This window comes from Onychostruthus taczanowskii, unplaced genomic scaffold, assembly GCF_017590055.1.
Source record: "Onychostruthus taczanowskii isolate IOZ18803 unplaced genomic scaffold, ASM1759005v1 scaffold32, whole genome shotgun sequence".
Lineage (NCBI taxonomy): Eukaryota > Metazoa > Chordata > Aves > Passeriformes > Passeridae > Onychostruthus > Onychostruthus taczanowskii.
This window is the reverse complement of record NW_024500572.1, coordinates 5,836,928-5,849,179: the sequence shown is the minus strand read 5'-3', so window position 1 is coordinate 5,849,179 and position 12,252 is coordinate 5,836,928. Positions and strand designations below refer to the sequence as shown.

At 42.6% G+C, this 12,252-nt stretch overlaps 1 protein-coding gene across 1 annotated transcript in view; it reads left to right on the top strand.

Moving 5' to 3' along the window:
- The window catches only part of GALNT9 (polypeptide N-acetylgalactosaminyltransferase 9), a 126,589-nt gene that overhangs the window by 38,907 nt on the left and 75,430 nt on the right, over positions 1-12,252 (top strand). Inside the window, exons 3-5 of the mRNA XM_041410275.1 lie at positions 7,349-7,515; positions 9,253-9,419; positions 9,460-9,467. Of these exons, the coding sequence (XP_041266209.1) occupies positions 7,349-7,515; positions 9,253-9,419; positions 9,460-9,467 (342 nt within the window). The remainder of the gene's footprint in view (positions 1-7,348; positions 7,516-9,252; positions 9,420-9,459; positions 9,468-12,252) is intronic.

Sequence of the window (12,252 nt, the reverse complement as noted above, 5' to 3'; positions counted from 1 at the left end):
TTGGTCTTTCCTGTAGAAAATAGGACAGTGAAGAGTCCTAAGTTACAAAAGATAATTATTTTAGGAAGCCTGCTGCTGTTCTTCAGTCTGCAAATCCTACAGACATCAAATCCAGTTGTCCAGCCTGGGAATGTGGGAAATTCCCATGGCCAGATGTGTTCTGGAAAACTCATTGCACATTGCGGTCATTTGTTTGTGGTTGGCATGAAAGGACATTTTTCCTTGATACAGGAAATGTTTGAGGTTAGCTCAGGTGCAAGGACTTGGCCTGGTTTCTTTCTGATGAGTGTAGGGATTTCTTTCCTAGACTTTTGGATGCAAAATAAGAAAAAAAATGTGAAAAAGCTGGTGGGAATTCCCACAGTATGGAGTAGATTTAAGATCTCACTTTATGAGACAATGATCATCAACTGTATATGAGAAAAGATGGAGAAAAGGTTATTTTAGTGGATTTCCTCAGACTTGCAGCATCAACAAGAATTGCACTGTATCTTGTACCTGCAATTCTCCAAAGAAATTCAGGAAGAAGGTGTTGATTTTTCTGCTGTAGGATAGTTCAAAACGGAGGCTGTTCCATAAGGACCACAGACTGGGAAGAAGGTATCTTCTAGTATCACCAGAATTTCAAGGCTTTTTCTGAAAATGGCTCATTTCTTGCCTTACTTGTAAACACAATGTGCTGATTTTCTTAAGGTGCATAGAGCATCAGTGTTCTGTACCACACTCTCTTTTTCATAGTTGTATTTATATTATGTGTTCTTAGGAAATGAATATATATTTAAGTATATAAGGAATGTATAGGAAATGGATTTATATTATGTGTTCTTAAGAAATGTCTCTGAGCTGCAAAACAGGGGGAGAAAGTAAGAGCAAGCCTTGAACTCAAAAATTTTCCATTTGGGTTTTTGGATAGGGCAGGAAAACCCACCCTCAACAGAAAGAGAATGTTGTGCCACAATACAGTTAACATCCTCTGCTGAGAAGGAGAATTAATTAGGAAGGAGTTGGAGCCTCTGGCTGACAGATTCATGATCCATGAAGCTAATCAGTTTTGTGGCCTGTCACTGCTTCTGCTGCAGACTGGTCAGCAGCTGGATCCCATGCTGGGGAACGAGACATTTGCAGCTCGTCACGTCTCCTCTGTTGTGCCAGTGTGGAAGAGGAAGGTAATGTTAGTTTATTTCTGCAGCTCAAAAGTTACTATTGCATCCAGCACTAGCTGTAAAGCCTCAGTGGGTTTCTGGAGAAAGAAATCAGGCACTGAGCTAGACAGTAAATTTAGTGATTTAGCTGTGGTAAATCGTCTGTTCCTATAGGAGTCACAGCAGCATTTAGGTGCTAAAAGGTAACCATGTAGGTAAGATTAGTCTGAGCCTTTGGTTTAACAAGGCTCAGAATACATATTGACCTAGTGATTAAAAGTAGTATTTGTTAGCATTAAAGAGAAAGAGCTCAATAATCTTTAAAAGTATTTATCTTTGTCCTTTCATTGATTGTGTACCGAATAAGGAGCTGTTCCAACTTGTTCTCCTGCTGTGGCTATAAAACATGAACATAGATCATTCTGAAGCTTTCAAGGTACAGATCATGTAGAGGTAGGGATTTTTTTTTTGCCAGAACTGCAGTTGTTTCTTCAAGCCCAGCAATTTCATCAAGTTTGTGAAGGAGAGAAACCTTCAGTCATCTCCATCCCAGTAGTTCATTGGAAAAACATATCTTGTATTAAACACTTTAAAGATTCATGAAGCAGCTTTAATTTTGTTTGCATTTCTTCCTGAAGGGTAAAGCTGTCAGAAATCTCTAAATGCATTGCTTAATCCATTTCCAAACTCAGTAAATTAAGGTCTGCGAGCAAAAAACTCATTTTTGGAGTTTAGCAAGTTTGCAGACAGGAAAAAAGGGCAGGGGAAATAGAGCAGGGAAGATGGTTCTTTTTTTTTTTTTATCTTATTTTGGTAATGCACTGAACTACCTGCATGGCTGCAGTGACAGTCCTTCACAAAAAATAGTGCAACCCAAATGGACTGTAAGAGCAGCCTGATAAATAGAGAACTTCACGTGTTTCTCTTGGATCAAATACAAATAGAGTAAATACATCTATCAGAGAATGGAGGTTCAGACAGAAGAAAATTTCCTTCTCTTTAATGCCTCCAAGCTTACAAGGTTGCCATGAGCAGGTTCATGTGCAGCTGAGAACCTTTTGTGTTCTCATGTCCCTGTTTCTGATCTATGACCTTTTTATGTTAGTATATGATTTGATTTTATTTCCCCAAGTTTCTCATCTGCCAGCCAAAGAGCTTTTCCTGTTTTCTTGTGCCTGCAAGACAGTTCTCACAGTTGGGCTCAGGAGGCTGGCTGGGAAATGTTCATTTAAGGAGCCAGTTCAATGTAAGGGAATGAATGAGTAAAAATCATCTCTAGAATAGAAAAAAATTATCTGAAAGTAAATACCTCTGGGTTGCCAGCCAAGCTCTGCAGTAGCAAATACAGAATGAGAGCACTCAAAGACCTTTCCCAAGACAACATCAGGATGCCCCAGGTTTGATGCTTGGCATGCTGTATGAAAGGAGCCTGCAGGGCTGCCTCACATATCAGGTCTAATCCATCCTCAGCTGGCCGATGGAATTGATTAGCCATGGCATTGTCAGCCTTTGCTGGAATCCCTGGTCCTGCAGGCATCAGCATTGTGTCCCTGCCCAGGTACCTGTGTGCCCTGGAGACCTGGGCTCCTCTGCTGGTTGTACTCTGTGGGACCTGCTGACAGTTCTGAGTGCTGATTTAAATTACAGGAATATTGAATGTAAGCTATGCCTGCCCAGCTCTCACCACCTTTAGCTACCACAGAGGTCAAATGTACACTCAATTCTTCCCAAACTCAGGAGTGTTGGATGTTAACAAGACCAGGTTTCAGCTGTCAGTTGCTGAAATTGTTCTTCTTCACACAGTTCACAGTGTGGTCAGACCTGGTGCAGAGAAGTGGAGATTGTGGTGGGATCCAGCTCCTTTCCCTGCAGAGCACTGGGAGCTTTAAACATTCAGGCACTGCACAGCATCAGGGTTGAAAAAGGGATGATTTCCAATTTTCTTACTATGGTTCTGTTGGCAGTAAGGCTGAAGGATTATACAGGTGTGCCTTGCTAGTGCATTTTGTACAGTTTGATTTCTTTTCATTCTGGTCATTTTCTTCTCAAAAGAAATAATACAAGTGGCTAGTCTTGTGCTAAGCTTCCCCATCATTAGCTCATAGGTTTCTTGCCTGATAATTTCCTCTGTGTCCAGGCTGCTGCTCCAGCCCTTTTCTGCAAGGATGCCCTTTGGCTTGTTGGAAGTCAACATGCTTGTTACAGCCTTCCCTTTCCCTCTATGATGAACTGTCCCTTGCTGCCTCCTCCAGGGCCAATCCAGGGCTGCTCCAAGAACTCTGTCACTCTTGGTGTCCCTTGCTTACAGGCAGCACTGGCTGACCCACTGCAGTGCACTTGTGAGCCTCTGGCTGAGCAAAGGTGGCTGAGGCGACAGCCATGGGTGTGCTTTGGCAGCGTGAGGCTTGCTAATGTCACTGTTTGGCTAGGAGTGTCAAGCTCTGGTTAGAGTTTCTTGGAATGAAGGAAGTATTAACTGTAAATTGCTGTGGCTGGTGTCTAATTAGAGAACACTTTGGGAAGAGCTCGGGCGACAATCCAGCAAAGCACTTAAAGCACCCACTGATTTTTAAGGAAAGACACCTTAACTGGGATTGCTCATGCTCTCAAACATCATCTCAAGTGTTTGGTAGTGGACCAGTAATTTCTCCTGACTACCTCAGCACATCAATCTCATTTTGTGAAGTGACCTAAGGAGTTGGGAGTTCAAGGTTGACTTGAAGTCTGCAGGAAATAAACCCTTAAATCACTGCTGTGCTTTGGAAAGTGCTCAGCTGGACAGCTGCTTTTGCTGTTCTTCATCCTCACTGCAATAAATAAATTTATGACAGGTTTTAAACTACTGCTAAATTCTGAGGTTTGCTTTTTCCCATCTAGGTGTTCCTGTTGCAGTGGCACTACCAAAGATATTCCAATATATTTTGTTTGGAGTGTTCTTTCCAAATGCTGTCAAAATGCCGTTTTTCAGCTATGTCCTGCTAATAGAAAAAAAAGGGAAGAACTGACAGACAAAGGTTGCAGTGAGAAGTGATAGGCATTACTTCATCCAGGTGGAATAAGAAATTCAAACCAGCTTTTTATCTAAAGCAGTCCTTGATACCCTACAGTGTAAGTAATCACTGAGAACTAAGGCATGAAAAGTCTTGTGAACCAGCAAGGCCATGGAGCCACACTTGGGACAATAATGCATTGATTTAATGTGATGAAGAACAAATAAATCAAAAATTAGGAGGTTATGGTTTAGGTGTGCTGGTTTTAAAGCTAGAATTAGATTTTCTTTTCTCAGAATGAAAGTGGGAAGATGGCAGAAAAGCACTGGAATTAGTCCCACTTGTAGTTACAGTATCAGTCTGACCAGAAACACGTGGCTGGGTGCCCGGGTGTTTAAGTTCACTTGCCAATAAAACAAATACCTTTTACTCAGAAATCTTCAGCAAAATTCCTAATTCTCTGAGGTATTATAGTATTTCAGTGGCTCCCTGTCTGTTCCCAGGAAACTTCAGTCCTTCCACACATGCCTCTCTATTTTGGACATGTGTGATGGTCCCACCTTTCCTTTAATTGCTTGTCCCTTCTGTAGTAAGTGCTGCTTTGAGTGGCCTCTCATTCTTGCTGTAATTCCTCCTCCTGTGCCACAACCTCTTGTTTTGTCTCCAGATGATGCCTTGTGAAGACTGACCTAGAACAGAGACTAGACAGAGCTAAAGAATAAAACAAGGATTTATTAAAAGGCCTCCATGGATCCACCTTGGGCAGCACAAGAGCCCACCTTGGCCACACCCAAGATGAACCAAAATGGTCACAAAATGGATGACTGGTCACAAGGTCTCTCACATTTATAAGCTCTGGTCCATTTACATATTGGAATTAATTGTCCAGTTATTGCTTTAGGTTATGCAGTCCCATCCTTCTTGTTTTTCTCTCTTCAGCCCACGTTGTTTATGCTCTTGGGCCTGAAATTTGGATCATTTGTCCTTGGTCTCCACTTAGAGAAGAAATTGTTTTGTCTCTCTACTCTGTGAAGAGAGCTCATCATCCCCTAATGTAAAGCTCAGGATTACACACTAAAGCAGCACAGAATATGAAAAATATAAAAGCTAAAACCTGAGGCATCACAGATGGTTTCACACTTTCCTTCCCCCCTCCTTCCCTGCCAGCTCTGAGCGCTGCTGCAGGACCCCACAAGGAGGGATGGGCTGGGGTGGGCTCCCTCCTCTGCCTCACCTGCACCAGCAGGGTCCCCCCTCCCTGGGGACTGGTCTGATTTCCTGACGTGCAGTTTGGGATGTGTGGGACTCTAGAGAAAATTGCTGCCAGGTAAAAGATGTCCCTCATCACAGGAAATCTTGCAAGGTCCATGTTTTTGGCTGATGGCTCTTTCCTGTTACTGCAGTATTCCTGATGCACTTCTTTGATAAGTCAGTGTGCTCAAGAGGAAAATTGCATTCAAAAAAGAAATTCAAAAGAGAGGGCTGTGTCAGAACATTCATGCATCCTGAAAACCTCTCTCCTTGTTCCAGGCTTATTTTTAGGCTGTGTAAGAAGGCTGCTTAGCCAGAAGTTTTACACAGTGGTCCTCTGTGTGGCACAAGCCACCAGCAAGCTGCCCTGCCAGTAAGTAGCTATGGTAGCACTGGAATCAATGATGAGTGCTCAGGTCTCTGAGTTAATAGTGCTGGGATCAGGAATTATGAATAATTGCACTTTACTAGAATTCATAACTGACTTCCAGAGGTTACTCAGTAGTCAAGCATTTGTCACCTGCCCTATCCCCATGACTGCTGATAGTGAGGAAAAAAGTGATTGTTATGCCAAAGTAATGAGCATAGAGGTCAGAAAGTTTGATAAGAGCATGAGAAGTCATTTTCTGTGATATCATTAGCAGTATTTTAGAGAGCAAGTTCAGCAATTGCTATGGTAATTCTGAATGGCTTTTTGACAGTGAGAACAGGTAGGTAGTTTTTAAAGCTAGCCTCTTTGCTAATGGGAGAGAATCCCACTGAAATAAGGCAATGTGGTGTTACAGAAGGGCATGTGCTGAGGACTTGGGAAGCAGGAGCTCTGCTCTGTGCTGTGGAACTTCTCCAGGCCTCAGTTTTTCTTCTCAAAATGGTCTGTGGTAAAATATATCTATCAGTGAGCAGCACAAAAGCCAATTGTGAATGAGGATGAAGCAGCCTAGCAAGGCAACATCTGAGAGGGAGCAGACCTGTTTGCAGATAATTGAGCAAGTGCAGGCCTGTGCAACAACCACCATGTGTCTGTCACTGCTGCACAAACTGGGCAGTCAGAAAGGGTGGCAGGTGCTCTCTGTGGGCAAATGCAAAATTTGCTTGACAAAATGCTGGTTTTAAAGTTCTGCTGCAGTTGTGAGTTAGCAGCAGAGCTGCTGGAGGTTCCCCATGGAGCACAGCCAGGGTGTGCCACTTTAGGCCTTCTCCAGGTTGTTTTTGAGCAGAGTCATTGATAGTCCTTTGGTTTTCAAGAGATGCTTTTAACCTCACAGGGAACGAGAACTGCTACAAATCTGTGCATGCACACACCCTGTGTTTTACACTGGGCTCATGGAGAGGCCTGCTCCTAACCAGGCTGATTCTTTTGAGCCTTTACCACAGCTTTCCTTGGGGTTGGAATGCTGCCTTCTGAAGGCTGACCTAGAACAGGGGCTAGACAGAATAAAGAACAAAGCAGGGATTCATTAAAAGACCTCCATGGATCCACCTTGGGCAGCACAAGAACCCAGCCAGGGCCCACCCAAGATGAGCCAAAATGGTCACAAAATGGATGACTGGTCACAAGGTCTCACACTTCTTTAAGTTCTGGTCCATTTTCATATTGGAATTAATTGTCCAATTAGAGCTTTAGCTTATGAAATTACATCCTTCTTGTTTTTCTCTCTTCAGACCACATTGCTTATGTTCTTGGGCCTGAAATTTGGATCATTTATCCTTGGCCCCCAGGTAGAGAAGGAATTGTTTTGTCTCCCTACTCTGTGAAGACAGCTCACCATCCCTTATTATGAAGCTCAGGATTACACACTAAAGCAGCACAGAATATGAAAAATATAAAAGCTAAAAACTCAGGCATCAAAAAAGGACAAAGTCTGCAGTTCCCTACTCAGATGGAGAGCAAGGAGAGGAGGATGCTCTTCAGTCTGTTTTGCCTACCAGTGGCTGCTTGGGTTTTAATTGTGTCTTTCTCTCCAGGTGCAAGCAGATGAGCTACCCAGAGGACCTGCCCCAGATCTCGGTGGTGTTTATCTTTGTGAACGAAGCTCTCTCTGTCATCCTGCGCTCGGTGCACAGCGTGGTGAACCACACCCCATCCCACCTGCTCAAGGAGATCATCCTGGTGGATGACAACAGTGACAACGGTGAGCTTCTGTCACTCTGCCTCTGAGCACTGTGCCCCGTGTGATTTCTAGGTGTGAAATGTAAATGTCTTTGTTGATGAGAGGGTTGATTGAGCCATTTGCACAAAGCTGTGAGTAAATATTGACTATTTGTATAACAAATAAACATTATGTGGATAAAGCCTGTTGATTTCATTGAAATCCTAACAGAATGAGTGGCATTTATGTAGGCAATCCTTAACAGGACACTTTTCTCCAAATCCAGAGGAATATCATCATTATTAGAATAAAAGTTTAAATTCTGCTGCCAGGAAAAGCAAGGCTACAGATTCTCTTTAAAGATAATTGCTACTCTTTTATACGGCAGCACATTGGTTCTTCATTATTTAGTCCAAAATCCAAATATTGGTGAGCATGTAGAGTGCTATTATCAGCATATTTCACAATACAATCATGTTAGAAGATTCTCAGGATACAAGGGACTGGTGTTGTCATGTTTAAACTTGTACATTACACTTCTAGAACTGATTCATCTTCTAAAATAATATTTATTTCCAATAAGCCTAAAATTTAGCATTTCCTCCTCAGATCAACATCTATAAGTTCTTTCAGTTTTGAGTTGCTCTTACTCTTGAAGATCCCTGAAGAGAAGGAAGAGCTGAGAGAAGAGATAACTCAAACAAAATTAAGTTCCAAAACCTATAGGTTTAAGAAAATGTTTATGCAATTCAGATCTCATTTATGGCACTGTAACCTGTGGAGTAATTATGTGAGATTGCAAAGTGTTTGAGTCAAGGCAATCCTGAGGAGAATTGAACTCATCATTTCTCAGTGAACTCTTATATGGCTTTTCTCTGCCACTCTTCTAAATAACTGGAGATTTATCAAGTCTTTGATTCTAATGATAATGATTCTACTGTCTAATATAGATCAGAAAAATGAGGCTGCTAATGTCCTGGAAGCTTCTACTAGTTTTTCTGATAAAGATATTTAGGCAAAAGCCACTTTGTGAATAAGTTGCAGTGCAAATGAATTACCAAACTACATTGATTTAAAATAAAAAAATATAGAGAGACCATTTTGGTAATTTGCCTGTTTATAAGCCTCTTGAAATGAAAGCTGAAAAAGGGTGAATGAGTTCTGCTCCATCTGTGATTGAATGCCTGAAAATGAACAAAAGAGAAGTCTATTTGAGATCTTCAATATCCATTTAGTTAAAAAGGAAAGAAGCCTGGTATTGAAGAATCTTAATTATATTTAAGGGAAAACCCTGAAAATTAAGGGAAATTAATTGTGATCTGAATTACTTCTTGACCCAAAATCCATTGAGGTTATTTTTCTAACTCCTACTGTACAGCATAAATCAGAAAAAAAAAGATCACCAGACTGGCATGTTACACTTGCTTATGGTAGAATTGCTCTTCCAGAGGCCAGTTGTAACCTAATACAAATCATCAGAGAGTCAGAATAGTAATTTTTTAAAAAATATGTAGACAAACTAACTGTTCAACACGATACTCAAATAAATCAGGCCATATTAAAGCTGGGCAAGTCTCTGGTGTGTGCAGAATTTCTCTGGGCTGAAACCACTGGAACTGCTCCACGCCTCGGCTGCGGTACTGGGTTTGTATCTGTCAGACTCACCAGGGGTTTGGGAATGTATAAGGACTCCTCTCCCTTTCTGCTGCAGAATAAACACAACATTGCAGGGCCTTTCTGATTCTAAATGCTTGTGTGTGTTTTGATTTTGTCCTGCAGTGGAGCTGAAGTTTAACCTGGACCAGTATGTCCATAAGAGGTACCCAGGCCTGGTGAAGATCGTGCGCAACAACAAACGCGAGGGGCTGATCCGAGCCAGGATCCAGGGCTGGAAAGCAGCAACATCCCCTGTGGTGGGCTTCTTTGATGCCCATGTGGAGTTCAACATCTGTGGTGGGCTTCTTTGATGCCCACGTGGAGTTCAACACTGGCTGGTGAGTGCTGGCTGTGCCCACAGGGGCGGTGGCACTGGGACAGGGCTGTCTGTGCTCAGCTGCAGGGATCACCTCAGCAAGCACTCCTGAATTGTGCTCCTGATTATTGCAGCATTGCTGACAGGCTCCTGCAATGGCTGCAAGGCCATAAAACATCTGTTGTGCCTGGTCTAGCATGGCTCTATGGAGAGAGAATTAATTGGAACCACAATGGCTGTGAAATCCCAAAGCAGTCAGATGGGGAGACACCGTTAAGGAGGCTCTGGGCTGGAGGATTGCAAGTGCTTCTTTTACCTCCTTGTCATTTTCTATCATTTCTTCTTAGAAACTTGAATACCAGTCTGATTTCCTCATAAATTTTCTTGCATTTACATTTGAGGGAAACATTAAATTATTGCCTGCAATTTTAATAGGGCTTGAAATTAGCATGACTTTCCCCATCGCCTTTTGGTTTAATGGGCCAGAACTGCATTTGGAATAAACCTTTGTAGCACCACTTGGTGGCCAATATTTGGCATTACTGGAAGTTGGGACTGTAGGAGCTGATCTGTACCATCAGTTGCAAAAGGACTTCTGGGACCTTCAGCATGTAAAACATGCATTTTCCAAAGATAGGCTGGTATTTGATAACGATGATGCAGAGTTATGGTGGAAATGATTATGCTCTGCAATTCTGGGAGATATCCTCAAATTAAAACTAAAAATAGCTGTACTTACAACTAGAGAGAAACTTAATTGCAAAGGAGTAGAGTGTTTATTTTTATATGTTCATGAATATCTTTATAAAATGGAAGATGCAATAAAATAAGTCTTGTAGTGCACCTGTTTTATGATCATCCCATTTTTATTCCTTAGGACTATGTTAGACTATAATAGCAGCTGTAGTAATTTTCTAGAAGCTTAAGAGCTGGTTTAATTTATTTATTTGCTTTTAAAGCAAGTAGATCTTTCAAATTTTTTCAAACATTCCTCTAGGGTAATACCAGCTATGGGACAGGATCAGGGCCTGGGGAGAGCATGCTCTGGGTGCTGTCCCCCGTGCTTGTCCTGCCCAAGCTGCAGTTTTCTGGGGCTTGAGGAGAATTTTGTTATCATTTTATAAAGACATTGAGATCTGACTGAGGTACTGTACCCAGGGAAGATCAGCAGTGGTGTCAGTAAGCAGGAAAGGGCTTTGTGGTTGCTTTGGGGTTTGTTAGGGTTTGGTTTTTTACTGTACTGCTTCGCCTTGATGTCAGAAAGGGTTGAAATCAGCAGAGCAAGAACCTGGAGTGCTCAGTAAATGAGAGTGTGTATATCCAAGACAAAAGGTTTTTGTTTTCTGCCCCCTGCCTGGTGCACCCTCCTTCCAGCAGAGCTCTCGGGTCTCAGCCAGGCTCTGGCCCTGCTGTGGGGCACTCGGTGTTCAGTGGGGACGGAAACATGCTCCAGGAGCCTCCTGTGCCCCTTCATTTCAGAGCTGCACCTGTGGGCTCAGAGTGTTCCCTGCTGGTGTTTCTCCTCTTGCTCCACTCAACCCTTGTGGCTGCTCAGAGCCATCTCAACCCCTGCTCCAGCCACTCCTCCTAGTTTTAGTTCTGTCCACCTGTGCACATGGGGTTGCCTGTCATCTCCATTTTCATCTCATCTCCTTTGACTGGGAGGGACTGAAGTCCTTCCATCTGGACTGCTCTATTTTTTCCCACCAGGTTAGCACTGCCCCCGCTCCACAGCCCTACAAACTCAGGAATCAGGTGGGAGTCTCTTGTTAAGGCTCTGCTGTTCTATTCTCCCACTAAGTTGCACCTTGCCTGAATATTTCCCCCCATTTTCAATGCTTATTTATGTATTCAGAGGCCACATGGATTGCTCCCACTAAAAGCTGTCTATGGATTATTTGTGAGGCAATTAAAAAGAAGCCAATTCCTTTGCCACAGAAAAGAGCATTTAGCTTTCTGTTTGGTTTGTGTTCCATCTAAAAGTCAAGTGCCTGCAGTGCAATTTAGTTTCCCAATCTATGGCTGCTTTACCTGCCTAATCAGTTGGCAGATTAATTCATAAAGAATCAAAGAAGGACTTCCTCACTTTCTCATGAAATATGCAGGACTGACAACAAAAAAAAACTTCTTTAAACAATAGTGGCCCATTTACAGGTGGCTTATTGCCTGATATCATACTATAGCATTTTATGGGCTCTCACAGCATTGCTCTCCAGGGACACTTCTTCTAAACTAAATTACAATCTGGTAGGATATAAAAAAATACTCTGCAACCTGGCAGGTCAAATTAGCTATTGAATTATTTATTTTGCTGTGCTTAATTGCTGCTTTTTGGCTTCTTGGGTGTAGAAATATGTTATCTCAGAGCAGTGATTTTCAACTGACCTGTTCCCCTTAAGGCTTCTGATAGTTTGAGCCAATACAGCTGCTGTGAGAGTGGAAGTGGAGAGGACTGCCTGAAAGGGAGGCCATTGCTATTAATTCTCAAATGGAATTTTAAACTAGAATTACAGGGTAACATATGTGTACATTTCATTTCTAAAATTCTACCTGTCCTGTTGGAGTAGAACCTGGCCTGTTTTTAATGGTTACTTGGTGTCAATGGGAGTCAGCAACCCAGCAGAGCCAAGAGGGAGGAAAAGCTGCTTTGCTTTCCTCTCTGGGGGTGTAGTTAAGCTTGTTCAGTTCAGTTTTCCTTCAGTCCTCTGAAGATTAGAGCATTCCTGCTCTGACTCTTGGGTTAGGTTCACCCAGCATGCCTGAAGGCACCCCAGGCACCCTGAGAGCAGAGCAGCACATCCTGGATG